Source organism: Ambystoma mexicanum, chromosome 6q (genome assembly GCF_040938575.1).
Source record: "Ambystoma mexicanum isolate Mex_15411 chromosome 6q, UKY_AmexF1_1, whole genome shotgun sequence".
NCBI classification, from domain to species: domain Eukaryota; kingdom Metazoa; phylum Chordata; class Amphibia; order Caudata; family Ambystomatidae; genus Ambystoma; species Ambystoma mexicanum.
The window spans coordinates 574893878-574921845 of record NC_090937.1 but is presented as its reverse complement, the minus strand read 5'-3'; the positions used below and the strand labels follow the sequence as shown (position 1 = coordinate 574921845).

General features: G+C 47.9%; 1 protein-coding gene across 2 annotated transcripts in view; it reads left to right on the top strand.

Annotated features, from left to right (window-relative positions):
• Positions 1-27968, top strand: part of JADE1 (jade family PHD finger 1) — a 961679-nt gene that overhangs the window by 859476 nt on the left and 74235 nt on the right. For both annotated transcript variants that reach the window (XM_069631059.1, XM_069631060.1), the window contains exon 10: positions 27264-27381. In XM_069631059.1, coding sequence (XP_069487160.1) covers positions 27264-27381 — 118 coding nt within the window. The remainder of the gene's footprint in view (positions 1-27263; positions 27382-27968) is intronic.

The window sequence follows — 27968 nt, the reverse complement described above, 5'->3', positions numbered from 1 at the left end:
TATACTTTGTTTGGGCATCACCCTCGAACCTCAAACCTTAACTCACCTCGGAATGCCTGCAGTAGAACATCTGCATTCTACAATTACCCAAGCCTTCAAAGAGGCAACTACGCATTTACAACAAGCCAAGAGAAAATACAAGGAGAATGCTGATATACATCGGAGCGAAGCACCTCCGTATCAGATTGGGGATCAAGTGTGGTTAGCTACCAGACATTTACCACTCAAAGGGCCTCGAACTTTTAACCCAAAATATCTGGGACCTTATTCTATTACGGCAATAATTAACCCAGTGGCTGTTAAACTTGATTTACCAGCTAGTATGCAAATTCACCCTGTTTTTCATGTGTCACTTCTGAAACCAGTGGTACCCGGAACCCGACTACTCAAACCTCCAGAACCTATTCTAATAGATGGGGAGCCCGAATTCGAAGTGAAGAACATTTTAGACTCAAAAATGTTTAGGTCAAAACTGTTCTACCTAATTGATTGGAAGGGGTACGGACCTCAGGAGAGGTAGTGGGAACCCAGCGACCATGTGCATGCACCTCGATTAGTCAGGAAATTCCACCGACTCTTCCCAGACAAACCAAAACCCCCGGAGGGAACAACCTTGGGAGGGGCCTTGAGGGGGGGGGGGGGGTGAGGGGGAGTGCTATCATGATGCCGGCTCCCGGGGAGCCGGTTCAAGCCCTGCGTCCGCGAAAGCGGACATCCAGTCCCCAAGGAAGGACCCAGCAACCCCATATAGGGGCCTTTTAGACAGTGTCCTGGTGCCTATGGCGCCAGGCTCATTATGGATGTGCTTGGGTGCACTTACCTGATGCAGACCATGCTGCAGGATCCCGGCCTCCTTGAGGCCTGAAAGGAACTACTTTACCTGTGGGACTAATTTACCATCCGGGCGTGGTCGGGGAAGGATACATACCTGATTGGAGGAAGGATGCATACCTGGAACTTCTTCCAAGGCTATTTAAACCCCACCCGAACAGCCACACGTGCTTCGCGTTGTTCTGCATCTAGCAGCTGGACGCTCAACGTGTCTGCTCCTGCATCCTGACTTCTGCCACGCCTGCCAGCATCCTGGATTACCTGCAAAGGAAGAGAAGGAGAACAGAAGAAGGAAAAGTCCTTACCTGCTAAATCCGCATACCGGAGACATCTCGCCGACAATCCTGAAAAGGAAGACTTTTATTTAAAAGCTCATCGTGTCGATCGCTGCAGCGCCGCATTCCACTCACCTTTACTGGGCGCCTCCATGTTCAGCAGCGATCATCCGGATTCGCAGTCACGCCCCAGCGCCTAGGGAGAAAAAGACCAGAACAAAAGGTGAGAGAGAGAAGGGAATAAGGAAAGCTAAATCTCCATGTTAAGACTTACCTGTTGATTCATTCCCTCTTCATTTCGGGTCTGCGCCGCATCCTGGCATTTCCGGACCCCGGCCCCTAAGGGGAAAAAAAAGACATCAGCGTTAATGAGCGAATGAAAAGACATTACCAAAAAACGCTCATTAAAGACTTACCTGATTTCTACAAGGATTTCACCTCTCATCTCGGGTCGGTGCCTGTTCCCCGGCATTCCGTACCCCGGCCCCTATGGGGAAAAAGACACTAGCATTAGTACATTAATGCATGGACACAAGGGTATCCTCTTATCAAAAAACTTACCTGGAAGCCAAGCAAGTTTGGTTCTCACCAATCCGAAAATCCAGTGAAGTAACTGGATACCAACGTGCCCCTGCATGAGAAGCAGGATGGAGAGCTCGTCCTTCCAGACCCTAAGGTGAGACGCTACGAGGAATCACAGAAGGGTTTCGAGGAGGGTGAGAGGGGAAAGTGGGAGGCTGACTGCATTACCCCGCAGACAGTTAATCCCCTATTTTCGCCTACAGAAGGATACTTCTGCGAGCCAGACAAGCCAGATTTGGGGGCCCGGTCCAGTCCGTCTTCTGAACCCTGCGCATCACCTTAGAAGAGGTCACAGCAGCGCGAACCAGGCCAGCACCTCCTTGGGAGTCAGGTGAGCGTTACAGTTTGACATCAAACACAATAGGCAAAGAAACATATCAGAGGTTGTGTGACAACAGCATCGATTCAAACATTGTAAAGCACAGAAATTAAAGCATCAAAACAATATACCATAATACCCATTAACAGATAGTAGGATTGATAGACAGAAAAACAGGGGTTGGTGAGGGGACGGATGCAAGGGTATAAAGAAGCATTGCACAAAATATATATAATGATAATGAGCACAGTTATAGCAAAAAACGACCAACAAAATAACATAACATGAAACAATGTGGAGAAAATGCAAAAATAATGAAAAAGAGAACAGAAAATTTAGTGATTATTGAGTAAGTAATACTTGCATAGATGAGACCAATTAGTCAAAATGATAAGTGTAAGGATAACGCCATAAATGTGCTTACCCAACTCAATGAACCAATCCATAAGACTCTATGTCAATGGAGTGATAATGGGGTTAAATCCCCAAAACTGAATCTGCAATCAGGTAAACTTGGTTTCAGGTATCATTATAACAGAAAGAGCTCATCATTCATCAAAAAGACATTACAGCTAATGAACCTCAATTACGTGACGTGTGAATGCCTTGTAAATATCATTACGCACTATCTCAGTTCAAAGTTAGATCTCCGAAGGTCATAAATGTTCGTGTGCTGTGGTTAAAATCAAGGGGATTGGTAGAGAATGCGTTTTAAGGGTAACGGAAAGAGCGTGCTTAACGTTATGCGTGTAAATACAAAGTTAATCAAGAAATGAAAGCAAAGATCCCTGTAGAACGGATCAATCAACTGGAGCGACTGAATAGCGCATTCGCTAACATAACATAACAGAGATTAGGCTGCTTGTGGCTTACCTTAGATCAGCGGAGAGAAAATCCCACGCGTTGGCAAGAAAGGGAAAAGTGGCCCATGTACGCCATTTTAACAGATCTAACCGAGATGCTGTCCATGGCAACGCGTCCAGCGTTGCCACAGGAAAGTGCGTGTCTTGGAGCGTTCGAATACGTGCAGGTAATGAGTTTCCTCCTATTGCCTTTCCTCCATAGCGCATTCGGTAACACCACATTACAGAACCTAGGCTGCTCGTGGCTTACCTTAGATCAGCAGAGAGGAAATCACACGCGTTGGCAAGAAAGGGAAGAGTGGCCCATGTACGCCATTTTAACAAATCTAACCGAGACGCTATCCATGGCAACGCATCCAGCGTTGCCACGGGAAACTGCGTGACTTAAGGCATTCGAAAATGTCCGCCGTAATGAGTTTCCTCCAACTTGGAGATGACGGCCACCATTTATGAAAGCGGTCCAAAAACACGGAAAATACATTGTCCTCGGCGAGCTCAGATGCTGACTCTGAAACTGATAATCAAGAAAGCTCAAGTTCAAGATCACAGGAACCAGGTAGCTATATGAATCAGATCAAACGATATAAGAAGGGCAATCGTAATTTTATTCAGAAAACAGTCCGTTTTCAACTGCCCACAGACAACAACGCTCTGACTCCAGTCCAAGGAGGAGAGGAAGGAGGGGGGGTAGGAAACGAGAGCAATGCAGATGCTTCACAGAAAAACAAGCGACACACGAGCCAGTTCCAAGGAAATGAGCAATACCAAATAAAAGAACACTTGGTTCTGTACCTGTCTCACAGGGTTATATCTCATAATGAAAGATCTCTTTTAAACAAGGATTTGTCTTTTGCACCGTCATCTAGTTTCAGTCAAGTGGACATTCACATAGATTTGTTCAAATTCATTAGGAAACTTAAATTAAAAACATTTTTGCAACTAAAGCTCCAGGGGATTTTCAACCAAAGGAACTAAACACACCAATCAGTGACATGTCAATTCAAGACATTGAGGATACTTTCCTAATACGGTCACTGGTTGAGGATGATCAGTACCAAATGCTTCATTTGTTGGATGATCTGAAAATTCACTCAGATACAATGACAACTAAAGAACTCAAAGTGAAATCCAAATTCGTGCCACAATTGGCACCTGATAATGTTATTGATACATTCTATAAAGCAGTTTCACCTGATTTCTACAAATTGAATCAAGTCAGTACCAAACACAAGAGAACAATTAACAACTTGACATCAGGAGAAAAAACGCCCCTTCAAGCATTGAAATCAGATACCCGAATAGTGATTAAGGAGGCAGACAAGGGGGGTAACATTGTTGTAATGAATCGAGAGGATTATTTGGCGATGGTGTCTCTACACCTAACAACCCCCGACTGCTACATTCGAAGGGCTGATGATTATAAATCCACAGCAGTGCAACAAGTTGAAACCTATATTTTGATGTGGCACAGAAAAGGATTGATTACTGATGAAGAACGTGCCTTTTTTCTAATCAAACAACCCGTAACCCCAACAATGTATTTCTTGCCCAAGATCCACAAGAACTATGATACAATACCAGAGGGTCGCCCAATCATGAGTGGCATCGTTTGGGTGACTGAAAATATTGCAGAATATCCTGACCAAATCCTTAAGCCAACGGCCAGTCTCTTGTATTCCTATTTACGGGACTCAACAAGTCTCATACAGAAATTGCAGAATTTTACCTGGCATAAGACCTTTTTATTGGCCACTCTCGATGTGAAGGCACTATATACCTCCATCCAACACAAGTGGGCTATGACAACAGTTGACTACACATTCAGACATGAATCGGCTTCTTTTTACAACCATCTACAAATGATCAAAGAAATGCTACACCTCACTGTGGACCTCAGTATTTTTACCTTTGATAACCAACTATACCAACAAACCAAATGGGTGGCAATGGGCGTGAAGTATGCCCCTGCACTAGCAAACCTTTTCATGGGCATGCTAGAAGATAAAGCAGTTTACCCGAAACTTTTCTACAGGACCAAAATCAAGATGTGGACACGCTACATAGATGATATTTTTTGTATCATTGATGGAAGCACAGACGACTTTCAGAATTTTGTGATAGACCTTAACCTAAATGGTTTTGATATACAATTCACAGGGTCTTCTGATCGGAAATCAATTAACTTTTTAGACTTAACAATACATCCCGATGGTGACAAACTACAGACATGGACCTATAGAAAACCAACCGAAGTTAACTCAACATTGCATGCCAGTAGCTGCCATTCAAACTCAACCATCTTTAACATACCATCAGGGGAATATACCAGAGCACAACGCAATTGCCAATGTGAAGATAAATTTGAAGATGAATGTACACTTTTGCAACAATGCTTCAGAAATGGGGGTTACCCGAACAAATCCATAACAAGGGCATATAAGAAATCCAAAGCAATGAAACAACAAGATACCCTAGGGCACCAACCCAAGAGTATCACAGAGTTGGACACGGCAACAAGCTTTATTACTCGGTACTGTTCTTACCACCACAGAATTCAAAAAGTACTCGGGGAAACACTGGCACCTCCTGAAAATGGACGATCACATCTGTAACTTTGTGGGTGAATATCCACGTATGATCTACACAAGAGCGAGCACACTTAAATCCATCCTTAGCCCCTCCTTGCTACCAGACATCAATAAAGCCAACCAAGGCATGTGGCTTGATATCAAGGACCTGGGTTTTCGAAAATGTGGCACATGTCCTCAGTGCAAATATGCCCATGCCCCTGCAACGGAGTTTCGCGATACCAATGGAAAGCAATGGACTATTAAACAGGGCATAAATTGCAAAACAAAATTCGTCGTGTACTGCATCATTTGTGTCTGCAGCAAAATATACTTCGAGGGGATTGGGTCCTCGACGTATTCCATATCTGACAGGTAATCACCACAGCTGTGCTGCTTTGGAAACTTTTTTCTGCGTCGATGCGGCGTCGTCGAGGACCTCCTCCGACGTCCAACGTCATCCGTTTGATAAGTAGGACGCACAACACCCGTAGCCTCGGTTCCGTTTTTTCCGGGAACGTGTTGCTTCGTGAATCTCGGTTACGCCTCGACTCTTTGGAGTTCTGTTCTTCGAACCTGTTTGTTTTTGTGCGAAAATCCTTCGTAGGAAGATGTCTTCTACTTCGTCTTCGACCCTGCGTCCGGGCTTCAAGAACTGCGGGGAGTGTGGGTCCAAGATGTCGGTGACGGACTCGTACGACGCCTGCCTCTGGTGCCTCGGGGAGGCCCACGACACGGATGACTGTATCGACTGCCAGTCGCTCACGTCCAAAGCCTTAGGGGAACGTAAAAAGTTGTTGTTGGTAGAACAGGTGTCCAAGCCCTGGAAGTCTAAGTCTGCGGGGCTTTCGACGGATGATTCGAGAGGTGACTCTCCGCGTCGTCGTCGGAAGTCTCGTGGGTCTCCTTCTAGGAGTCGGTCTCGCCACTCCTCGGCCTCTTCGAGGCATTCTCGGAAGCGCCGACTGCGGTCGTCTTCCAGGTCCTCTTCTGAGGACTCTGCCCGGCACGTCGCTTACCCCAACAGCCGTGCGACGCCGGAGGAATGGGCTTCCTTCGGGAAGAAAATGCTGGCGATTCTCGAGTCGCAGGGTACTAAGCCGTCCGCGCCCCAGAGTGGGATCGACCGTGAGAGGTCGAGAGACACCGCTCGCAAGAGTGGTCGGCACGAGTCACGGGAGAGGTCCCGTTCGGACAAGGGGACTCGTTCTCGATGTACCCGTTCCAGGTCCCGGTCCCCGACACATTCGAGACCGTGTGCACCTGTGATGTCTTCGAGGAATTGGCCATAGCCAATTTGACGATTTGAGGCAGTCACTGCATGATGCCAGTGGACTGGACACCTCTCCGGAGGTGGAGTTTTGCAGGCCTTAGCCTCCAAGCGGCCAACTCATATGTGCCTTGTCTTGTTTCACACACACTCTGTGGAACTGTGTTGCGTTAGCGGCTGAACATATTCCCGAAGGGGACGAACGGGATGGTTTCCTTGCTATGGTCCAGGATGGTAAGGATGCCATGTGTGAGTCCGTTCAGTCGGGTTTGGACATGGCTGAATGCGTCAGCAGGTCCTTGGCGGCGAGCACCATGATACGCAGGTTTGCGTGGTTGCAGAAGTCGGGGTTTGCTCCTGATGTGCAGTCCCGGCTCCTCAACATGCCCTTTGACGGTGAACACCTTTTTGGCAGCAAGGCTGACGAGAGCCTTGAGAGGGTGCAGACCTCCAAAGCTGCAGCGAAATCGTTGGGCGCTGCAGTTCGCCAACCTCTGCCTTTTCGTCCTAGGGGACAGCAATGGAGGGGTGGTTCCTTTCGCTATTACTCGTCCTTCAGTAAAGCGAGAGGAGCTAGCAGTCAAAGAGGCCAACGCAGGGGTACCAGAGGTGGACGACAGGGTACCCGTGGTGCCAAGGCCGCTCGGGCAGTTGCCTCTTTGCCCTCAGGCAACGCCACAGTCGCTACCACTCAGTCATGAGGCCAGGTCCCATGGTTCGCCGGTTGGGGGAAGGCTGGCGCAGCATCTTGTAGAGTGGCGTGCCATTACTTCAGATGTGTGGGTTCTGGAGATCATAACCCACGGCTACTGTCTTCCCTTTCGGCAGAGGCCTCACGACAATCCACCAGGGAACCTCTCTTTGAAGAATCCGGATCCGCTCCTTGCGCCGGAAATTCAAGCCCTGCTAGAGAAAGGCGCCATAGAACTGGTGCCTGTAGCGGAGAGGAACAAGGGATGGTATTCCCCTTATTTTTTGATTTCGAAGAAAGACGGGGGATTGAGACCCATCATGGACTTGCGCGGTTTGAACAAACTCCTCAGGAAGGACAAGTTCAAGATGGTTACTCTCTCTCAAGTCCTCCAGGCCCTTCAGCTTCAGGACTGGTTGGTGTCTCTAGACCTCAAGGATGCTTACTTCCATGTGCCGATCCATCCCAAGCACAAGAAGTACCTGAGGTTCGCGGTTGGCGACTCGCACTTTCAGTTTCGAGTCCTGCCGTTCGGATTGACCTCCGCCCCAAGGGTTTTCACCAAGCTAATGGTGGTGGTGGCAGCGCATCTCAGGCAAGGGGGGATTCACGTCTACCCCTACCTGGACGATTGGTTGATCAGGGGGAGCTCTCCCGAGCAAGTCCTGGATCATCTGTCCGTCACCTGCCACTCCCTTCACAGGCTGGGCTTCTCCAGTACATCGGAGCAGTGCTCCACACTTCCCTGGGGCAGTGTTTTCCTCCCCAGGTGAGGGCTCTTCACATTCAGCAGATGGTGCACAAGTTTCAGCATGCCCAGACGCTCCCAGCGTTAGAGTTCTTGAGGTTGCTCGGCCTCATGGCATCCTGCATTCTTCTGGTGCCAGAGGCTCGCCTGCGGATGAGATCTTTGCAGTGGGCACTCAAGATGCAATGGTCGCAGTCCTCCGGCAGGATGTCGGACCTGGTTCAGGTGCCGCCCTCGGTCGCCCAGGACCTTCTGTGGTGGGCCGTCGAAGGCAACTTGATGAAGGGTGCTCTGTTTTGGCTTCCCTGGCCGGAGGTGACGATCGTGACGGATGCATCCCTCACGGGATGGGGAGCTCATGCCAACGAGCTGACAGTCAGCGGTCGTTGGTCTCCGTCGGAGTCCAGACTCTATATCAATCTGTTGGAGCTGAGGGCCGTCAGGCTAGCCCTGAAGGCTTTTCTGCTGACTGTGCGAGGAAAGAATGTCCTGATCCTGACGGACAACACAGTGGCCATGCACTACCTCAACAAAAAGGGGGGGGGCAGGGTCACTTCCTCTGTGCAGGGAGGCGATGCAGCTCGAGTTCTGGGCCATCCAGCAGGAAGTTTCGATCTCTGCAGTTCATCTGGTGGAGACGAAAACGTGACGGCGGACGCTCTGAGCAGGCAGAGCACGATCTCTCACGAGTGGGAGTTGGCTCAGGAGGTTCTCCTGGAGATCTTCACCTTTTGGGGGACCCCTCAAGTGGATCTCTTCGCCTCCAGTGTCAATCGGATGTGCGAGAGGTTCTGCTCGCAGGAATTTCCTCCAAAAGAAGCCTTGGGAGACGCGCTCGTGGTGGAGTGGTCATTCCCACTGCTGTACGCGTTTCCTCCAGTCCCTGTCATCCCGCAAGGCTGCAGAGGTTACGGAAGTTCGGTTCCCGGATGATTCTCATTGCTCCGGCGTGGGCTCGGAGGACGTGGTACCTGGACCTTCTCGACTTGTCCATCTGTCCTCCACGTCGTCTTCCCTACCGAGACCATCTGCTCTCACGGGAGGTGGGGGTCAGGTTCTCCATCCAGAGGTCAGATCCCTCCACCTTCACGCTTGGCTTCTGAAAGGTTGATGTATAAGGATTGGGACCTCCCTGAAGACGTGATGGAGGTGTTGCTCTCGGCCCGAAGGCCAGCAACAAAGGCTCTGTACCGTTGCCGTTGGCGTAAGTTCTTCGACTGGTGCAGAGTTCAGAATGTGGATCCTTTTGCATGTGACATCCCCATGGCTATGTCCTTTTTACTTTCTTTGGCCCACAGGGGCTTGCAAGTGGGTACCATTAAAGGTTACCTGGCGGCGCTGTCCATCTTTAAGTGCTCGTCTGAAGAGTGTTCCTACTTTAAAATCCCTTTAATTTCACAGTTTCTGAAAGGGCTCACTAATGTGTTCCCTCCGTCACCTTTCCTGGTGCCCGGTTGGGATTTAAACCTTGTTCTTAAGTTTCTTATGGGTGCTCCGTTTGAGCCTTTACATTCTTGCCCTTTGAGGCTGTTAACTCTGAAAACTGTGTTTTTAGTTGCGGTTACTTCCGCTCGCAGAGTGAGTGAGTTACAGGCACTTTCAGTTAAGCCACCCTTCACTGTATTTCACAAGGACAGGGTTGTCCTTAGAGTTCGTCCTTCTTTTCTTCCGAAGGTGGTTTTGGAATTTCATTTGAGCCAGAAGGTTGTTCTTCCGGTGTTCTATCCTCTGCCACATCCTGGTAAGGAAGAGGAGAGGCTCCATAGGCTTGATCCTAGGAGAGCTTTAAGCTTTTGTGTTTCACGCATGTCCCGGGTCAGAGTGGACGATCAACTCTTTATTGGTTACGCTGGAAAGCGTTTGGGACAAGCTGTGACGAAACAGACTTTGTCTCGCTGGATTATTTTGGCCATCTCGGAGTGTTACCGCTTGGCGGGTAAGGACCCACCGGCTGGCTTGCGGGCCCATTCTACCAGGGGTATGGCTGCATCTACTGCCCTGCAGAGGGGTGTTCCTATTCGCAACATCTGTGATGCAGCCACCTGGGCTTCAGTACATACATTTGTACGTCACCATTCCCTCGATTCCATCCGAGAACAGGATCTGGCCTTTGGCAAGGCGATCCTTTGCTCTGCTATTTGATTGGCAATTCTAAATTCTTTCCCTCCTCCTTGCTCTGGTACTGCTTTGGGAGTCTGTCATAGATATGGAATATGTCGGAGGACCCAATCCCCTCGAAGAACAAGTTACTTTCTTACCTGGTAACATTCTTTCGATGGGATGGTCCGACGACTTATTCCATATCGCTCCCTCCCTACCTTCCCCGCTGCAGAATTTCTTTTGCAATTGCAGCTTACGTTCCGCAAGGCTTTGTGTCTGACTGGCAGTAGACTAATGTCACACGTTCTGGGGGAAAAAACTACAACTGAGGCTACGGGCGTCGTGCGTCCTACTTATCACATCGGATGACGTCAGACGTCGGAGGAGGTCCTTGACGACGGCGCATCGACGTCATCGACGCAGGACGCAGACGCCGAAAAAAGTTTCCGAAGCAGCACAGCTGTGGTGATTACCTGTCATAGATATGGAATACGTCCTCTGACCATCCCATCGAAAGAACGTTACCAGGTAAGATAGTAACTTGTTCATTGGCAGCACAAAAAGAGCTTTAAGAATTCGAATAAGTGAACATTTGTCTAAGATTGGCAGCTAGGACCCATCCATACCACTAGCGGCACATTGGCAATCTGTGCACCAACTACACAATAAATCAGAGATCTGATTTATTGGTTTACAGCAGGTCTCTTTGAACAAAAGGGGCGACGACAGGTTGAACGCTTTAAGAGCTAAGGCCAGAACAATATGCTTTTTCAATTCTACAGCCACAGGCCTTAACAGTGATAATGAAATGGCCTCTTTTTTGTAATGTTGGTCAACTGACACATAGCTACTATTCTTGAACACAACTTGTTAACGCTTTTTGTGTTTTGATCTTCACCAGTATCTATCTTATCCCATAGATAAATTCCACTCCCCTCTGGAGCTAGGCTTTCGGTCAGCAAGTTGACACCCTTATTGTCTCCTTATGCATACCTGTATGACCTCATGTAATCATTCTGCTGTTTATATTTACATTTTTGCACGCTTGAATGACTCCATGCAATCAGGTTCTTTATTTTGCTCACATTACGCGGATTCTCTATTTAACTAAGATTGGCAGAGTACACACAAGATTGTTAATTATATTTAATGTGCGCCGAGGACCATGTATTTTCCGTGTTTTTGGACCGCTTTTATAAATGGCGGCCGTCATCTCCAAGTTGGAGGAAACTCAATACGGCGGACATTTTCGAACGCCTTAAGTCACGAAGTTTCCTGTGGCAACGCTGGATGCGTTGCCATGGATAGCGTCTATGTGAGAGTTGTTAAAACGGCGTACATGGGCCAGTTTCCTTTTCTTGCCAACACGTGTGATTTCCTCTCCGCTGATCTTAAGGTAAGCCACGAGCAACCTAGGTTCTGTAATGTGGTGTTAGCGAATGCGCTATGGAGAAAAGGCAATAGGAGGAAACTCATTACGGTGCACGTATTCGAACGCTCTAAGACATGCACGTTCCCATGGCAACGCTGGACGCGTTGCCATGGACAGCGTCTCGGTTAGATTTGTTAAAATGGTGTACATGGGCCACTTTTCCCTTTCTTGCCAACGCGTGGGATTTTCTCTCCGCTGATCTAAGGTAAGCCACGAGCAGCCTAATCTCTGTTATTTTATGTTAGCGAAAGAGCTATTCAGTTGCTCCAGTTGCTTGATCCGTTCTAAAGGGATCTTTGCTTTCATTTCTTGATTAACTTTGTATTTACACGCGTAACGTTAAGCACGCTCTTTCCGTTACCCTTAAAACGCATTCTCTACCAATCCCCTTGATTTTAACCACAGCGTACGAACATTTATGAACCTTCAGAGATCAAACTTAGAACTGAGATAGTGCGTAATGATATTTACAAGGCATTCACACGTCACGTAATTGAGGTTCATTAGCTGTAATGTCTTTTTGATGAATGATGAGCGCTTTCTGTTATAATGATACCTGAAACCAAGTTTACCTGATTGCAGATTCAGTTTTGGGGATTTAACCCCGTTATCACTCCATTAACATACAGACTGGATTGGTTCATCGAAATTCGGTTAAGCGCATTTATGGCGTTATGCTTACACTTATCATTTTGACTAATTTTTTTCATCTATGCAAGTATTACTTGCTCAATAATCACTACGTTTTCTGTTCTCTTTTTCATTCTTTTTGCATTTTCTCCACATTGTTTCATGTTATGTTATTTTGTTGGTTGTTGTTTTTTGCTATAACTGTTCATTATCATTATATATATATTTTTTTTGCAATGCTTCTTTATCCCTTTGCATCCGTCCCCTCACCAACCCCTGTTTTTCTGTATATCAATCCTACTATCTGTTAATGCGTATTATGGCATATTGTTTTGATGCTTTAATTTCTGTGCTATACAATATTTGCATCGATGCTGTTGTCACACAACCTCTGATGTTTCTTTGCCTATTGTGTTTGATGTCAAACGAGCCCTGATTTGAAAAAGGCTCAGAGCGAGCCGAAACATGTTATCACTCATGGGCCTTACCTCATCATTTAATGTGTGACAATATAACACAATTAAATGACCGCATAACTGGTGGCGCTGAGTCCTGGACTTTTTTTCTTTTCTACAAGCTTCTTAGATGTTCCGGTGCCCGAGGCACCTGCTCCGCAGGAGGGCGTTCTTTCTGAGGCATTCACCTTGTCTCCTTTGGAGCGTACCGGCCTGTTCTTGCAAATGGACGTTCTGTCCGAGGTCCGAAGAGTTTGGGAAAAGCCACACTCGGGACTTTTTGTAAATAAAAAGATTGACGCGAGGTACAGGCTACATTCCTCGGAAGAAGTGGCCTTGTCGTCTTGTCTGCCTCCCTCCTCCACAGTGGTGGCTGCGGCCACGTTGCAATCCAGACCTGCAGCTTCCTCCTCCGCGACGGCGACTCAGGTCTTGGGAAAGGAGGACAAGCTCCTGGACTCCCTAGGGAGGAAAATCTTTGCCAATTCGGCCTTGCAGCTCAGGCCAATGCAGAATTGATTTTGGCGGGAGCTAACATGCAGATGTGGAGAGGTCTGTCGGAGTTTGAGGAGCACATTCCTGTCGAGAAGCTGGAGGATTTTGGGGAGGCCTTTTCGAATCCAAGGTTTTGGCCCAGGATCTCCTGGAGGCTGCGGCTCATCACGTAGACACCTCGGCTCGGGGTCTGATGCTAGGGGTTGCTACCTCGCGGCAAGCATGGCTACATGCCACTAAGTTCTTGAAGGAGGTGCAAGACAAGGTTCTGGACCTCCCATTTGATGGTAAGGAGCTTTTTCACTCTTCTACTGATGTAGAGCTCACCAAAACCAAAGGCAGCACTCAGACGGCTAAATCATTGTCTGTTCTGGTTAAAGCTCCCTTCAAGTCTCAAAGGTTGTTGTCGCAAGGTCGACCTTCCTCAGGTTTTAGGGGCTTCCTCGACCGCAAATCTCGCAGGGTGGATACTCCTGCGGGGAATAACCGCCGTAAACAACAGCGTATGCGGTTTTTCTCCCGCTCCTCAGCCTCCTCATCAGGTTCGGGTGGCACCGCCACCGATAAGCCTGCCAAATGAGGGTTTTCCGCGCTCGCATGAGACCCCGGTGGGAGGGCGCATTATCTCATTGGGAGGCGTGGCAGGCCATCACAGAAGACAGATGGGTCTTGTCAGTCGCTCGAGCGGGCTTCCGCTTACCTTTACCCTCTACCCCACCCCTCAACCCTCCTTTTCAGCTGTCAGGCTCACCCTCCCTCAAGGCCGAGGTTCAGAAACTTCTGCTCCTCAGAGCTGTGGAACCCGTTCCCCTTGGGGAGCGAGGGGAGGGCTTCTACTCCCGACTGTTTACGGTGCCCAAACCCAACCAGGCTGGCCTGCGCACCAGCCTAGACCTTTCCCAGTTCAATCTTTCCCTACCCCAAAAGAAATTCAAGATGATCACGCCCGGCCAGATTCGCTCCTCGTTGCAGGCGGGCGATTGGCTCAGCGTGGTGGATCTTCAGGACGCGTACATGCATATCCTGATTTGGAACCCACAGGGAGATATCTCCACTTCCCTTGGGAGAGGAGCACTTCCAGTTTCGAGTGCTTCCTTTTGGCCTCAGCTCGGCGCTGCGTGTCTTCACGAAGATGTTGTTGGTGATTGCGGCCTAACTTAATCTCCAGGGTATCCATGAGTATCCGTATTTGGGACAAATGGCTCTTATGCTGGGGTGTGCCCCGAGGCCTTGGTGCTACCGAACGGATGTTCGAGGCCCACGCGAGTAAGCCTGTTACCGGACCTGGGTCCGAGGTCCCTCATACAGAGGTTAAAGCTACCAAAATTTCTGAGGGTCTGGCAAGGCCTTATCGGTGAAGGTTGTTTCTCACCGTTCCTGCTCTTGCGGCGACACCAGATCTGTTGAGGGGGCAAAGAAGGGAAATTCTTCTTTTACCGGCAACGCCAAGGTCCTTCCTGAGAAGGCTAATTTGGCGGTTGGTATGTCGCAGAAACATTCCAGGCCTCATAGTACCGGCTCTGCCGAGGTTTCCTTATGTTAAGGCTAAAGTTAAGACCCCTGATCCATCGACGGGGACCCCTGCCTCACTTCCTAACGTGCCGCAGTTCCCGTCAGGTGATGACAAAATGGCGTCGTTCCCGCCACGGCCGCAGTGGCCATTTTGAACGCTACCCCTACAGCTTCGCCATCGGCCTCAGGAGTAGGGTTAGTTTCTCGGCCTTGTGCGCATCCTTATCGGTCAGTTTATGACCGGAATGCTCGGATACCTCTTCCGCACAAAGTTTTTGTTGCCTGCGGGGTGGGCACCTTTGGTTGATCTGCCCATCCAAGTATAGGATTGGGGCCATGCTTCATGGCGTGTGGCTGCTTGCGGTGCACATCCCGGGCCAGCTGAATGTCACAGCGGATGCCCTCAGCCGGCAGACAGTGTTACGCTACGAGTGGGAGTTGAAGGTCGAGGTCCTCTCATGGACTTTCTGGCGTTGGGGCACACCGGAGGTGGACCGCTTTGCTACAGTGGTAAACAAGAAGCTTCCTCGGTATGCCTCCAGAGGGGGGCTGAGAGCCTCCTCTCTGGGGGATGCTCTTGAGATTCCATGGCACAACATGAGAGCTTACGCCTTCCCGCCTCTTCCTCTAGTTCATCGAGCAATTGGGAAGGGGAAGAACTCTGTGAACTGTTCCCTTCTGCTCATGGCCCCTTGGTGGCCGGCCAGTTTTTTGGTTCTCAGAACTTCAACACCTGTCGGTGTTTCCGCTGATCGGGTTACCAATAACCCCAGATCTTCATCAAGGGCAACAGCAGATGTGGCACCCCTCCCCACAATCGCTCATCTTGGCGGCATGATGCCTGCGTTCAAGTCTTAGAGCTTTTGAACTTGTCTACGGATAACAGGATAACATGCGTATTATCCAGGCAGCCAGGGAACCCTCAACCAGATCCCAATACAGGAGTAAATGGCTCAGGTTCTGTCGTTAGTGTTTGGAAAAGCAGTTGGATCCAAGGGTGGCTACAATTGACACGGGGCTGTCCTTCGTGTCCTCCCTAGCAGAGTAGGGTGTTTACGTTCTGTCATGCAGAACTTACCTTTCAGCGGTTTCCGCTTATCTTGCATTAGACCAATGCTCTTATTCTCTGAGTAACCCAGTGGTTAAGAGGCATTTTGCAGGCTTGACACGCCTCTACCCTCCGGTTCGTAGTCTGCACCCGCCTGGGGACCTAAATGTAGTCCTGACGGCGCTGTGCCATAAACCCTTTGAGCCAATGGCTACGGTTGACCTCAAGTACGTGTCCTGGAAAGTGTCCTTTCTGGTAGCCGTCATGTCAGCGAGGAGAGTGAGTGAGCTCCAGGCATTGTCGGTGGAGCACCCTTTTCTCGGTCTTTCACAAGGACAAGGTAGTCCTTCGGACGAACCCAGCTTTCCTACCAAAGGTAGTGACCGAATTCTATCTGAATCAGTTGATTTCCCTTCCGGTCTTTTGTTCGAACCCTGCCTCGGAGGCGGAAAGGGTTCTATACTGCCTGGATGTCCGGAGAGCTCTTAGGTTCTACCTGGACAGGACTTCCGAGCTTCGGAGCTCTTCCCAACTGTTTGTGACCTTCGGTAAGCCTCAGGGCAGGCCGGCGTCTAAGGCATCTATTTCCAGATGGATTACCGCCTGTATCGCGGAATCTTTCACCGTCCAAAAGCTGAAACCACCTAAAGGTATCCATGCACACCAGGTGCGAGGCAAGGCAGCCGCGGTTGCTTTTCAGAATTATGTTCCCTGGGAGTCCATCGCTAAAGCGGCTACTTGGGCCTCCCCATCTGCTTTCTGTAAGCATTACTGCCTCGATGTGAGCTCTAGAGCTGACGCTCAGTTCGGCCAGGCTGTGCTGAAGTACCTGTTTCAGTAAGGGGTATTTCCATCCACCCATAGTTCCTGTAAGGAGTGCTTGGGAATCTCCCATAAGTATGGAGGAAAGGGGACGGGACGTAGGAGTATTACCAGGTTCCTCACCGTAGTGCCCACCTTACTCCTAGTCCATAGTGCCCTTTTCTCCATACGCCCGCCCGCCGTCCCCTCTAATAAGGTTCCTGCTAATTGCTATTGCTAATGGGTCTTTGACCCTGCGATAGAAAAGGACTGATGGGTGATGCGCAGGGCGGAGCTAAGGTGGGCAGGGTTACGGCCGCGTGCCGGGCCCCGCGCAGGAAAGCGAGGAGGGACAACATTTTTGAAAAAAATGTGGATGCTTTTTACAAAGTGCTCCGGTCCCGTCCCACAGGATGGAGAGATGTCCCATAAGTATGGAGGAAAGGGGACTATGGACTAGGAGTAAGGTGGTCACTACGGTGAGTAACCTGGTAATTTGTTTAAACAGTTGAGATATTGATGGTATGTGTGTAAGTATGAAATAATAGAGACTGAGATGAAATAAGGATTTGTATTAAGCTGGATTAAAAAAAATATCTTTGAAAATGATGTTTATGTACATGGAATTTGGTTTTGTGTTTTTGAAACTATAAAATGTGTATATTTTTGCAAATTTCTCTCTAGTCTCATTTGTGCCCAGGCCCATTGCCGTTTCTTTGATATATGTTTACCTGGAGAGCCTATGGTACGTACAGGTACCCCTTTATTATACCAAGGTCTGGACCGTTACAGCGGGAAGAATGTGAGATCCTTCTCTGGATGCTATCCGACCACTCCCCAGTCACCCGGACGCCAGCCCAGCAGACGGAAGCATGCAGACCTACTCATGGAGATTCAAGTCAGGAGCCCTCCAAGATACAGTGTTTGCCCAGGAGCTGTCAGAGGAAATCACGCTCTTCCTAGCAGCAAACCAGGAGTCTGCCACATCACACAGTGCCCTCTGGGAAACCCTGAAGTGGTTTACGCGTGGGATATGTATCGCCAAGGAACTAGCTGTCTTAAAGGCAATAAGGAGGGACCTCCTCAAAAACTAATCTCGTCTGAAAGACCTGGAATGATCATTTGAACTACCCTGGCCCTCATTAAAACTGAATTGAACGAGTTTAACAAAAACGCAGAACGTAAGAGCCGCTACTTATCAAGACGCCATTTGATTCGCCAGAATGTGGAGGGGCAGAAACCGGGGGCACTCCTGGCCAGAATGCTTGCGGTAAACAAAGCCACTGACCATCGACTGTGTCGGCAACCACCAGGGCACTCTGGTCCACACGAAAAGAGAAATTGTCGAGGCCTTTAGAGGCTTCTATCAGGAGCTGTACAACTCTAGATCCACGGGCACCACAGCGGCGCTCCGAGAATACCTCGACAACACCGAGCTGTTCTGGTTATCAGATGAGATGAGAGAACACCTTAACAAAGAAATCACTGCCGAAGAAACCCAAAATGTCATAAAAGAACTACCTGGTTCAAAGGCACCAGGCCCTGATGGCCTCACAGGCGAATTCTATAAGGCAATGGGACCCTTGCTTGCCCCTCTCCTACTGTCTGCCTACAATAAGACTGCGGCAGTCGGGCATTTGCCCCCTACACTGAGAGAAGCCAATCACATTCTTCTGCATAAACCAGGAAAACCCCCAGATGACTGCGGCTCCTATAGGCCAATCTCGCTGATTAATATGGACAACAAAATCCTTGCCAAACTCCTGACCAACAGACTCCTTCCCTTAATGCTGGGACTGGTGGACCAGGCTGGCTTCATTCCTGGCCGGAACACAACCTTCGGCATTCGGTGCCTCTTTGGCATCATGGAAGCTCTAGACCCATCGGGACAGGCCATTGCGGTTCTCCTAGATGCAGAAAAGGCATTCGACTCCATGGAATGGCCTTTCCTTTTCACCGTCCTTCACAAAATGCGCCTCAGCGTTTTCTTTATAAAGCTTGTGGCGCTCCTATACTAGCACCCCAGGACTCGTATTACTCTAGGGACCACAACATCAGCCCTCATAGAACTGAGCAGAGGCACCATGCAAGGCTGCCCCCTTTCGGCCCTATTATTCGCTCTAGCTATGGAACCCCTTGCAGCCAACCTCAGGAGCAAATTCATGGATAGAGGGATCACCATCGGACCGCACAACCTGATACTTTCCCTCTATGCAGACGACGTGGCCCTACTTCTCAACGATCCAGAGACACCTCTCAATCCAGTAATGCGTGAAGTCCTCAAGTTTGGAGCCATCTCAGGCCTCAAAATCAACAGCAAAAAATCAGTGATTTTCCCAGTAACTCCCAACACAGTAGCATTCGCCGATGACTTTCAGTTTCGATGGGACAAATCAGACGTCAGGTACCTGGGAATCATGTTGTCCTGTGCCACAATGAGATCCTTTGTGACAATTACGGCAGGGTCATTGCATCGATCTCAGAAGATATTCCGTTGGAAGCACTTACCGTTAACACTCTGGGGGCATGTCTCCGTCGTCAAAATGGTGATCCTTACAAAATTGTTGTATCTATTTGTGAATATTCCACTACTACTGACACATCGTTACTTTCAGCAACTACGGGCACTCGTCCTCGACCTGATTTGGGCAGGCAAGCCGCGAGAGTGGCGTACGACATGCTGATTCAGCCCATTGCAAAAGGAGGGCTGGCTTTACCGGACCTGGAACGCTATTATTGGGCGGCACAAGCACAATTTCTGAGTTATTGGTACACGACCCAATATATCAGACCGCACGTCCAGATAGAAAGGGCCCTTGCACCCCAACCTTTGGAGAGCGGTGATCCTTGGAGAACAGCCGGTCCCGCCGAAAACCATGAATATAATGTTCACCTATGAGATTTGGAAAAGGATAGTACAAAAGCTTGATTGATTGATATTTTATTTCTATCGCGCTCGTACACAAGTGTTTCAGAGCGCGACCAGGCAAGGGAGGGGAACAGGGCAGAACAAAACAGCGATCTTACTAGGCCCAGTGACATTGAGAACGCGCAAGTGCATGGGGGAGGGAAAAAGTGCATGGAAGGGGGGAGAGGTGGAAAGTGCGAAGCAGAGGAGAAACAGATAAATAACAATAAATAAATAATAAAGGCAACAAACAGTAGTAATGCAGTCAGCAATTTGCAAGTGCTAGGTTTAAGGCAGCAGACAGGGTAGGCCTGATAAGTCTAGGAAGAAAAAGGGGGGGCTGTATGGGTACAGATACAGACCCCAGTGCAAGGGGTGACCCAGAGGCAGTGCAGGAGGGTGGCAGGATGAGCAGGACCTGGGCCCAAAAGACAGAGGGTGGCCAGGTGCACAGTGCCAAGAGAGAACAGATCAGCAGGGGAGAGGGGGAGCGAAGGCAGAAGAAAAGAGGAAGGTCTTGAGGTGCTTCCGGAAAAGCTGGACATTTCGTGCAGATACTTCCCACTCCTGCCGGCAAAGTTTATTCTGGGACTGCCGATAACCACCAAAACAGTGTACCACTACCTAATGCGCAAACTCCAAATAACCACAATAGATGATTGGTTTGTCAACGACAGCTTTATGACGCTCCAAGTTAAAGATTGCTGCACAGTCACAGCACTGGATATCTTTGTATACTTCAGACTCCGTCACGCCTTCAGACAAGTTTTCAATGTTCCTGGCTCGTCCACCCACGTGGAGGTTATTGCAGAAGATTATACAAGCAAGTGGTGAGGGTAAACTAGTCTCATCCATCTACAAAGAATTACTCGCCGCATTAGACCAACCACAAACTTCTAAAGTGAGATGGGAAAAGTCCCTGGCCCATTCAATAGACTAGGCCAATTGGTCCTACATCCCAAGGCAGACCCAAAAGGTTGCGCTGAACTCGAGACTAAAACTGATTAATTTCAATTTTCTTCATCACACCTACTGCACGCCGAGCAAACTTCGTTGCTACCAAGACTCTGTTGCTCTGGCCTGTCAGCGATGTGGCAGCACTTCTGCCGACTTCTGGCACCTTGCGTGGGAGTGTCCATCTGTCAGGCAATTCTGGGACAGGGTACTAATCACAACGTCTGACATAGCCTGGGAGCCCATCAATAGAGACCCGTTGGTGACCCTGCTGGGGTACACACGTGAAATACAACCGGCGGCCAGGAAACTGTTAAGTCTGCTGCTGGTACTGGCAAAACGTTGCATCGCCATCTCATGGGGCCGTGGTCCACCTCCAAAACGCACTGTGGCTCAGGGACGTGACATACTGCCACGACGTAGAGACAGGCTTTATCAGAATGCTGCCGCTCCACACCGAACCACCGGATATCTGGAGTTCATTTGTGAACTATCTGCTAGCACGTCCAGGCAGCTCACCCACACAAACAGACATATAGACCACTGTGGGCGAAGCAAGTAAACCTGCCGAGTACATCCTTCGAACATGGACAGCACAGCAGTGACAGAGTGAAGCCAGTGTCAGGAAAGACTCAGACCTTAGACAATATAGAGGGGAAAATTGGTCTGTAGCTGGTGAATTGAGAGAGATTCGGAAGGCAGTGAGGTTAGTTTTTAGGAAAATATAGCAGTGAAAAAGAGAATCGGTTTTAAAATGAAACGCACATTTTATTTAAACTAGATTTAAAGGCTAAGAAAAGACGAACGCCACCCGTGAATATCAAAGTTACGCTGCAGTTGTAACCCTTCACGCAGTGTACCCCTTTTCTTTAGGGAAAATTAATTTATTTAAACAAAATATCGCTAATGACTTATGATCTATGCAAGACAGAAATGAAGAGAAAAGTGGCGCTAACGCTTGGAGGGCAAGAGGCTCAGAGAATTCTGACAGTTGGACAAGTTATCAGGATATGGATAGGGTTGCTTAGAGTGAAACAAAGACAGGGTCAAGATGGGGTAGACTATGTGTTATGGGATGTGGGATACTCATAGGCCACGCTTGGGTTTGGGAATTTGGAACAGTCAACAGGGTTCTGGTCACTGCACCGCTCGGTAGCAGACTCTCCTGGCAAAAGACAGCTGGGCAAAGGTCTGGTCACCAGACGGCAAGTACAGCTGGGCAATTCGGGTCACTGGATGGCACAGGTAGTGGACAAGCCGGTGTGGTCTCGGGATGCTAAGGTACCACAGCCTTTTCCCTTTTTAATGGGATTTAGTGGGATTTTCTTAATTTAGGCCTTTGTTGGAGTAGAGTCAGCTATACATTGGCCTGGCAGTGAAATCTGGTCAGCTTTGCTTTGGCCTTGTAGTGGAATCTGGAGTCTGGCAGGATGAATGTGGAAGATTAGGAACACAGGCGTTGGAATTCAGTAGAGAGTGTGTGTCTGGAGCTCTGTCAACCACTCTTATTTATAGAGCATGGTGACATCACAGAATTATTGGTGGGCAGAACTGAGCTAGGCCTACCTCCAAGAAGCGGATAGGGCAATCAATGTTGGTTGCCTCCTCGAGGAGTCCCAGTTTATGAGGTTGCATTTTATGAGCTAGAAAGACATCCCACAGTCCTTTTGCCAAAAAATCAGTCATAACCTAATTTACAAATGTATACATTTGTGGCACTTTAAACAATCACATGGGCAGATTGCATACTGTAGGTAGAGCATAGCAGTCCAATCTTCAAGGTTGTGGGACCTCGTTTCGCCCTTCTACCAGTTTTTTGTGCTTTTCAGTGAGAATTCTATTACTTAAAATTCTATAACTTTATACATGAGTGTGGATTATCGGTACGACGTAATTTCATCGACAGATGTTTTTCCGTGGGTTTTTTTGCCGCAAATTATTTTTTGAAAAAAATCACATTTTTGGGGGGGGGGGGGGTTAAAAAATTATATAGATTGGGTGTGGGTGTACGGGGATATAAAAATAATTAAAGGGGTTTGGGGGGTAACCCCCCCAACGAAAAAAAAATGCGATTATTTTTTTTAAAAAAAAATCAGTGGTAAAAAACCCCGCGTTGAAACAGCAGGCGATGAAATCGTATGGAACCGGATTATCATTAGGCATGTAAGTTTTAAAATTTGCAATTGCATCATGGGTACTTTCCTTATAATACCCAATTATCTGTCATTTTTATTCCCCATATGTCAATGAAGTCTGACGTCTTAAATGAAAGCCCATAAAATCACATTTAAACTGTTAACTTTTCACATGTTTGCAAAGTCCTGTGGCAAAGATGAGTCTTGCAAGTTTTATTTATAAAATTGTCTTTGGAAACAAATGTTCAGTATTGTTTCCTATATACGGGCATAGCTTCCAAGCTACCCCCTCATTCCAGGGTTGTCACAGAGATTTCCTGTAGAAGTTACAAGTAGGTGTGATTTTTCACTTCGCACATCTGTGTCCTGAAAGTTCCATTGTAAAATGGCTCAGCCCAGACCCAAGTCTGATTTAGTATGTGAAGTTTCTTTGTCTTGGTCAGTCAAAGTTTTCCAACCTAGCAATTATCACTTTCATGTCCTGGAGGTTTATGGTGGTTCCCTTTTGGGGGACGCCTTAGCTCTGCCAACAGGAATAACCTCTTTTGGGAGCTTGCAAAATCCAGCCCATGCAGTTTAACAGTTTTATTTTTCTTTTATTTGTCCTGAATCAAAACCAGCCTGTTGAATAAACAGTTCATATATATTTCCCCAGCAACAAACCCATTTACATTGCTAGGCAGGGGCAAGCTTTCATTCAACATTGTACTTTTTAAAAAAACAGGCATTATTTGTTCTCTGGTTTGTAAAAGCCCATTTTGACACGTGGTCCATGCTGCTGGGATTTATCATCTAGCTACTTCCCAATATTGTTCTGTAGCTGTAGTCAGCTTGTTTTACACAACAGCCTGTACAAGGCAAAAGTCTTCATGAAATTGACATGTGCACAGAGAGCTATGCTTTTCTTTTCAAGCAATGTTTTTCGACATTTTGTAGCTAAATGTAAGCGTTTCTCGTGTAGCTGAAGGAAAGTTTTTGTTGATTTTTCTCAGTTTTGGCTGGCACAGCCTGTCTCAGGAATAAGGCTCTTTTCTGATGGAGCACAATGTGAATATGGCTGGGCATGACGGGGTCTTTTTGATAAAGGTAGTGTGATGAAGGACAGGTGAAAATAGCATCTGAGCAGCATCCGTTTAAAGGTGAAATATTCCCTTTTCAATAGGAACTTTGGGCTTGCAGCAAAGCAGCGCTGCTTTTTCAATACATTTCTTTTAGACAAACAAGAACACACCCTAGTAGCCTTTCTTGGGGTGCTCCCTGTTCCATCTTGCCCCATGGCGCTTTGGCAAAACAGTGCAGCCATCCTTTTGTCGTTGCAAAATGCAGTTTTGGTGTGAGGCAATGGTACTCACAGGAGCCAGCGCAGCCATTGTGCTGGTTCTGCTGAAGTGCAGCTTGGTGATGTGCGTAAGTACTGCTGAGTGGGTAAATATATCCCACAAGAAGCGAAGAGACCATAGCCAGATTATCGGAGGAATACTTAACTAGTCCAACACCCCAGATGTCTTCCGAGATTAAGACGCAGCTAGACCACTTCCGGAAAGCTGCAGACAGAGAGCTTCATTACTTTGATAGGCCGAGCAGACTCCTGGCACGCACCGAAAGGGGCAGTATAACCATCCCAGGTATTGCCAGGCAAGAAGGTTATTATACAATTTCTACAGCAGCCTATACACGCCCCAGAGCGAAGCTACTGACAAAGAGATAGACTACCACCTAGCCACGATACCAATGACATTACTGTTGGAGGAAACGCGCAAAGCTCTAGAAACCCCCATATCAATGGGCAAAATCAAGGCCACAATAAAGGACCTCCCCGGGGTTGGGGGACCTGGCTCTGATGGACTTGGAGCAGAATTCTATAAGGAGTTTATGGAAACACTCGCCCCCGCCTCCTGGCAGTGTGGACTGAAGCCCAGGACACTGGCGTCCTCCCCAAATCTATGCGCAAAGCCATTATAACCCTGCTCTTGAAACCTTGGAATGCCCAGAGGATTGCAGATCCTTCTGTGCGCTGTCCCTCATCAACACCAACTCAAACATTTTCGCCAAGGTTCTGGCGTTGCGGCTTAACCCATTGATGCCATACATGGTCCATGAGGACCAAGCAGGATTTGTACCGGATAGGTTGACCGCGTCCAATTTATGCAGACTTTACAATGTGCTAGCTGGGATCCCAGCGGATTATAATGGGGTCGCCATATCCCTGGATATGAGGAAGCCTTTGACACAGTGTATTGGCCGTTCTTGTTTACGTTGCTCAATAACTATAGATTTGGCCCTCATTTTATCAAATGGGTAAAACGCCTGTATACTGGTGAATGGCATGCTGTCGGAAGGGCTGTGGCTGGCAGGAGGAACAAGGCAAGGCTGCTCGCTCTCTCCATTATTTGCTCTCGTACTCGAGCCGATTTCATGAGAATGCACCACACCAGATTAGGTATCCCCATGGCTGGGCGTATAGAACTGATTGCTGACGACATACTGTTATTTGTTAGAAACCCTGAGAAATATCTCCACAGAGTGCTGGAGGCGGTCCAGTAGTTTGGAAGGTACTCTGGCTTGCGGCTGAATGTAAACCAGTCCAAAATGTTCCCCCTGACCGAAGGCATGACCCCTCCCTCCCCACCCCCAGGAGACCTGCGCGGTCTGCGTTGGGCACCTCAACAGATAAAATACCTGGGGGTGGAAATGGCGTGGACCTCTGGCTTAGTCTGTGCCCTCAATTATGAAGCACTGGCCACGGCGCTATGCACTAAACTCACCCGGTGGAACCATCTTCCTGTCTCGCTCATGAGCCGGGTAGCTTTGGTCAAAATGATACTACCCAAAGTATTCTACCTCTTCGGTACAATGCCGCTGTGGCCAGGCAGCTCTTTCTTCGAGAAGATCTGTGCTGCCTGATTCGCCTTCGCGTGGAGGGGCACCGTGCGGGCCAGCTGGCGTCGCCTCACACAGACATACGAAAGGGGGGAGACTTTCGGCTCACGACTTTGAGATGTACTACCTAGCAGCTCAAGCACAATACGCTATGCACTGGGTCGCAGATGCACCTTGTACCTCATTCACCAAATTGAAAACGCAGGGTAAACCCAGGGCCACATTGCTAAATGGTGTAGCAGCCAGAACATGAGGGAAGAGTGACCACATGACCCCTAGACTAGCCTCACAGCAGGCGTGGCCGTAATTGACAAAACATCACTGGAGCACGGTCCTGTATAGCCCCCACATGCCGATTTGGGACGCCCCATACCTGGCCCCCTCAGCAGATACTGCACTCTCTACATACTGGAGGGAGGCGGGTATCATACAGTTCGGAGATCTTTATCAGGAGGATGTATTTAGACCATGGGAGGAGATTAAACTACAGGTTGCCGACACTCTACTCTGGAAATTACAATACCTTAGATTTAAGTCGGCAGTAGCTGTGACATGGGAAGGGTTCCTGCATGAGCCAAAGTCACTCCCCTGCCTCAATTATATAGTCTCCACAGGCACAATCAAGAAAACTGCCTCTCGACTGTACAAAATAGCACTTGAAACGAGGAAAGTACAGCTACCAGACATTAGAGGAGAGTGGGAGAGGGGGCTGGGGGGGGTTGAGTTCCCGGACGCCCGCTGGTCACAACTGTGCCTGCTCAAACTGGTGTCGTACAACTCTGTTTAGGTTAATCCAATTTAAAACACTGAATAGGGTACACCTCACCCCTATGCGTTTGAAGAAAATGTATACAGCACATACAGGACGATGCCCTAGATGCGGAGAAACAGAGGCAGACTTGTTGCATATGCAATGGTCATGTTGGAAGCTCTCTGAATATTGGTCTGGGATATGTGAGGCATGGGATATCATGATGGAGCAGTCTGACATGTGTACTTAAAATGAATACGGTGAAATGTAAACTTGTAAACATTGGACTTCTTCTGGCTGAGCGTGCCATCTTGATGAGATAGGGGAAGCCCCCACAGTAGAGGACTGGTTACATGATATGGTGTGGGCGAATGACCAGGAGGAAACATACTCCAGCCTACTTCCTGGTATCAGTAAGCCAAAGGACATATGGGGGTATTTCCGCTGATACATGTATGATAGAACCGATACCGCTAGCAGTGACGATGTGTTATGAGTGCTATCTATGCGTTGTCTGCAATCAACATGTTATATACCTGTGTTGCTGTGAAACTACTGTAATAATGTACAATGATGTTTACTGTGCAACTTAAAATGTAAAAAAAAAACTTGATCATCCTGATTTTTGCATAACAAAAGACATTTGCCGTTTTATCCTGATGAAGGTATTCCATTGGAAGAATATTGTGGTATCCTTATATCTGTTTTATATCTTGGGAAGAACAGTTTGAGGAGGAAACAATAGCTTTGATTTTGAACAAGTGTTTTGTGAAACAGACATTTACTTTGCCAAGCGTAAGGATATATTGAATGGAAAAGACATTTTGTGTTGAACTGAATAAAAGTTTGTTGAATCAAAAAAAAAAAATTGTTTTGCATAAAAAGACGATGCCGCAAATAATCATCTTAAAATTCTTAGTGCCTTTAGGTAAGGGAACCTGCTTTGGGAATGGTGAACCCCACCATGAAGATGTTAGCTTTGTATGCAACCGTTGAACTTTTTTTTTGTATCCTAGGTTCGTAATCTCACCTATATGCTGACCAGAAGGGAAAAGATGAAGCGTTCAGTTTGCAAAGTCCAGGAGCAAATATTTAATCTTTATGTCAAGCTAGGAGAACACGAACGACTATCAGGTATGCTATTTGTTTTTAAAATCTGCCAGTGAGCACAGCTTTAACTGTCCCATTTGGGAAGGTAACTAAAATGTATAAGCGCTCCTCAGCAAGAGTCCTGCAGAGGTCTTCTGCTCTGCTACACTAGCAGATAAACACTGGACCTCATCAGCCCACTGCCTTTTTCCACTAGCTGGTGTGGGGCTTTCCAAAGATCACTCCCACCCTCATCTGTGTTCTGCTATCGTTGAGCTTTATCCACTCAATTTCTTTGTCCCATATTCTAATGTTTTCCCCTCCATTGACACTGCTGATTAGCTAGCAGTTACTTTAATAGAATATTTGTATTGGTATTTCATAAGAACGGTGTAGTCATATCATTAACATGTAACAATTTAGAATGAAAAGCTGTTAATTGTAGAAAGGTTTACAGATTTATTTTCAAATGTTAATGGTCATGCTGATGCATTACTTTACAGTTAGCATTAATACCTCCAGTTGTTGGGCCTGACTCTTGTCAGATTTCCCTCCCTTCGCTCTAGCCCTTCAGTCAGTGTTTAAAATTACTCCATTGTCCCTAAACTTCCTCAAATCTTTCTGCACATGCC